General features: G+C 59.2%; 2 protein-coding genes across 2 annotated transcripts in view; one reads left to right on the forward strand and one right to left on the reverse strand.

Moving 5' to 3' along the window:
* VDBG_07100 (26S proteasome non-ATPase regulatory subunit 1) overlaps positions 1–2,402 on the forward strand; it is a gene marked incomplete at both ends in the record, with an annotated part of 3,432 nt that extends 1,030 nt beyond the window's left edge. Inside the window, 3 exons of the mRNA XM_003002483.1 lie at positions 34–944; positions 996–2,129; positions 2,190–2,402. Coding sequence (XP_003002529.1) covers positions 34–944; positions 996–2,129; positions 2,190–2,402 — 2,258 coding nt within the window. The remainder of the gene's footprint in view (positions 1–33; positions 945–995; positions 2,130–2,189) is intronic.
* A 946-nt stretch (positions 2,403–3,348) lies between these two features.
* VDBG_07101 (sulfite oxidase) overlaps positions 3,349–3,967 on the reverse strand; it is a gene marked incomplete at both ends in the record, with an annotated part of 1,894 nt that continues 1,275 nt past the window's right edge. The window contains one exon of the mRNA XM_003002484.1: positions 3,349–3,897. Coding sequence (XP_003002530.1) covers positions 3,349–3,897 — 549 coding nt within the window. The remainder of the gene's footprint in view (positions 3,898–3,967) is intronic.

A 3,967-nucleotide genomic window follows, 5' to 3' on the forward strand; every position in this document is an offset into this window, starting at 1 on the left:
CTCACATGCTCCGACAGCTCGTCTCAAATGAAGACCGCGTTTCCATTACCAATGCGTATCAGATCGCATTTGATCTGTATGACAACGGCACACAGGAATTCTTGGGCAAAATCATCAAGTCGCTGCCCTCCGGGGAGGCTCCCAAGAAGCCTGCCGCCTCCGAGGATGACAATGACGACAGCGAGGAGGCCGAGCCGCTGCTGGAGAACGAAGAGTCTGCCGAAGAGGCGGTGTCGGATGACCTGGCCAAGGTCTACAAGAACATCCGCGCCATTCTAGACGGTAGCAAGACTATCAGGCTCAACCTTGAGTTCCTCTACCGCAACAACCGTACAGACCTCAGCATCCTGAACAAGGTTCGCGACAGTCTTGAGGGCCGCAACTCCATCTTCCACACCGCCGTCACCTTCTGCAACGCCTTCATGAACCAGGGCACCACCAACGACAAGTTCTTCCGCGACAACTTGGATTGGCTCGGCAAGGCTGTCAACTGGTCCAAGTTCACCGCCACTGCTGCTCTCGGTGTCATTCACCGTGGCAACCTGACGCAGTCCCGGAAACTCCTCGAGCCGTACCTGCCCCAGGCCGGTGGCCTGAGCAGCGGATCCATCTTCAGCCAAGGTGGTGCTTTGTACGCCTACGGCCTGATTCATGCCAACCACGGAGCCGACGCCCTCGACTACCTCAAGACGCAGTTCGCGTCCGCCGAGGAGGAGGTGATCCAGCACGGCGGAGCTCTTCGGATTGGGCATCGCAGGATTGGGTCCTGGATTCCGAAGAAGATCTTTGACACCCTCAAGAAATGTTCTCCTTCACCGACTCTGCCCTCAACGGTGAGACCGTCGGTCTTCGCCATGGGCCTGATCATGCTGGGCTGGGCGCTGCAAGTCAAGGCTCTCGAGGACATGATACCTACGCTCACGAGACGGCGCACGAAAAAGATTGTACGCGGTCTTCCATCGGCATGGCTCTGATCATGTACGGTCGCCAGGGAGGGCGCGGACCCCATGATCGAGGGTCTCCTCAACGACCCTGACCCAACTCTGAGGTACGGTGGTATCATGACCGTCGCCCTCGCCTACTGCGGCACCGGCAGCAACAAGGCTATTCGTAAGCTTCTCCACACTGCCGTCAGCGATGTGAACGACGACGTCCGCCGCATTGCCGTCATGAGCTTGGGTTTCATCCTGTTCCGCAAGCCCGGCAGCGTACCCAGGATGGTCGAGCTCCTCTCCGAATCCTACAACCCTCATGTGCGTTACGGTTCCGCCATGGCGCTCGGCATCTCGTGTGCGGGCACAGGCCTCGACGAGGCTATCGATCTGCTGGAGCCTATGATGAAGGATCCTACCGATTTTGTCCGCCAGGGCGCCCTCATCTCGCTCGCCATGATCATGATCCAGCAGAACGAGGTCATGAACCCCAAGGTGGCTGCGATCCGCAAGACACTGAAGAAGGTCGTCGGCGACCGCCACGAGGACGCCATGACCAAGTTCGGCGCTTCGCTGGCTCTCGGCATCATTGACGCTGGTGGCCGCAACTGCACAATCGGCCTTCAGACCCAGAGCGGCAACCTGAACATGGCCGGCATCATCGGTATGGCCGTGTTCACGCAGTACTGGTACTGGTTCCCCTTCACCCACTTCCTCTCGCTGGCCTTCTCCCCGACATCCATCATTGGCCTCGACCACGACCTGGAGATCCCCCAGTTCAAGTTCCACTGCGCCACTCGCCCCAGCCTCTTTGACTACCCCCCAGAGCAGGAGGTCAAGGCTGAGGAGGGACCCACAATGGTGGCGACCGCCGTGCTGTCGACGACCGCCCAGGCCAAGCGCCGTGCCCAAAAGAAGGAGCGCGCCCAGCGTCGCGAGAGCATGGACATTGACCAGCCCAAGCCGGCTGTCGACAAGATGGAGGTTGACGAGGAGAAGAAGCCTAAGGCTGCCGAGGAGTCGTCCAAGGACAAGAAGGAGGCCGAAGGCGAGAAAGGCACTCCTGCCCCCGTGGATGCCAAGAAGAAGGCCGAGAAGGAGAAGGTCGGGTACGAGATTGAGAACATGTCCCGTGTTCTCCCGGGACAGCTCAAGTTCGTCAGTTTCCCGTCGGACCGGTACCGACCCGTCAAGAAGGTAAGCATTCCCTATTCCGACGCGCGACAGAATCCGGCAGCAAGCTAACAATGACACCAGCCCAGCGGTGGTCCCCTCCTCCTGGAGGACACGCAACCCGATGAGGAGAAGGTTCTCATGGAGGAGAAGCTGAAGAAGGTGACGACCGAGAAGGCCCCCGTCGCGGGCCAGAGGAACGGTGGCGGAGAGCGTCCTGAGATGACCACTCGCCAACAGCAGGAGCTTATTCAGCAGGCACTCGCGCCGGCGCCAGCGGAGACCTCCGCTCGCTGAATGAGTTCAACAACCTGCTGAGCCAGACGCGGGTGCGCCACGATGACGACGACGACATGGGCGGCATCGGGGCCGCGGCGGCCGCTGGTGTTCTGACGGCAGTGGACGAGGATGGCGAGGGCGATGAGGAGGCGACTGTGCCGGATGAGTTTGAGTACTTTACTGACAGCGAGGAATAAGAAGGTCTGCCAGGCAGGCTGCGAGAGATGCGTCGGTTAGACCATGGGGCCGGAATCGGAAGAGGCGATCAGGAGCGAAGAGGTGTGTACACCAGACAAGGGAGGCAGGGAGGAGCAAACTGCTCCGCGGCTGTATTTCTAGCCTATTTGCAGGGACGGGGGCGGCTGGGTAGAGAAGGTATAGATGGAAAGGCCTTTTTTTCTTTGCGCGTGAGAAGTGGCGTTGGTTGTTGTTGTTGTTGTTCTTGTTGTACAGTAGGCGTGTTCGTATGTGTATGATACCATGCCTTTCTGCGTTCGCCGTCTTGAGTCGCATGCCCCTTCGCACCTGAGGAAGATAGGGATGTACGAATGCATTATGCCATTTCCTTGACCACGGTCAAGGTGTGAAATATAATAATTACATAAAATATTGTTCCCCGGGAGAATAATGTCCTTGATGAAGCGCCGCGCTAAACCCCTCGCTATCCCTCCTCGCTATCCGCTGGTCAGAAACGAAACCGCCCTTCTGCCACGGTCAAGGTGTGAAATATAATAATTACATAAAATATTGTTCCCCGGGAGAATAATGTCCTTGATGAAGCGCCGCGCTAAACCCCTCGCTATCCCTCCTCGCTATCCGCTGGTCAGAAACGAAACCGCCCTTCTGCACGCTTTGCTTGGAAGCCCAAAACCTCGCTACAGTTACCCCAGCACAGAGTGAAAAGAGGGCAGGAATGCCGATTGTGTTTTGGTTTTCTTCTTCTTCTTCTTGCCTCCCTCTTTCCTCACCTGTTGTCTTCGTTGACGGCCTTCTCGGCCTGACACTCGGAGCAGACGCGGTACCGATGCCAAGCATTTGTGAGGTTGCCTCTAAAGTTCCAGATGGCCTCGTAGCCGTCGGGCTGGGCGTTGTACGCCTCATCCGTTGCCTTGACGAGAAGCGTTGAGCACACCTTGCCGCCCTCGGGGCCGTCGCCAAAGGGCACGACGCCATCGTAGCGCCACCGCTGCCAGGCCCAGGACTTGTGGCCGTGGTCCTGGGACGCCCGGTCGGGACCGGGCTTGACCGTGTCGGCGAGGAGCCTGGCCTGGTCCCAGGTGCGACCGTTGTCGAGGCTGACGTCGACGCGGACGATGCGGCGTCCACCGCCCGAGTAGGCGTAGCCCGTCACGGCTGCTTCACGGCCGCGGGCCTCGGGTGGCGGGGTCAGGAGGCGGCCGCCAGGAGCCTTCATCGGGGGCACAGTGGTCCAGGGGCCGAGCTTGACGGCGGTGATGGCGCTCGTGATCGGCATCTCCTGAATGGCGGGTGCCGTGGTCCAGTCGGGATGGGTCTGGTTGGGTCCGAAGAGCTTGTAGTCCTTTTGTTGCCACTGGCTTTGGCTTTCGTCTTCAGAGACAATC

This window comes from Verticillium alfalfae, genomic scaffold (assembly GCF_000150825.1).
Source record: "Verticillium alfalfae VaMs.102 supercont1.9 genomic scaffold, whole genome shotgun sequence".
Classification (NCBI taxonomy): domain Eukaryota; kingdom Fungi; phylum Ascomycota; class Sordariomycetes; order Glomerellales; family Plectosphaerellaceae; genus Verticillium; species Verticillium alfalfae.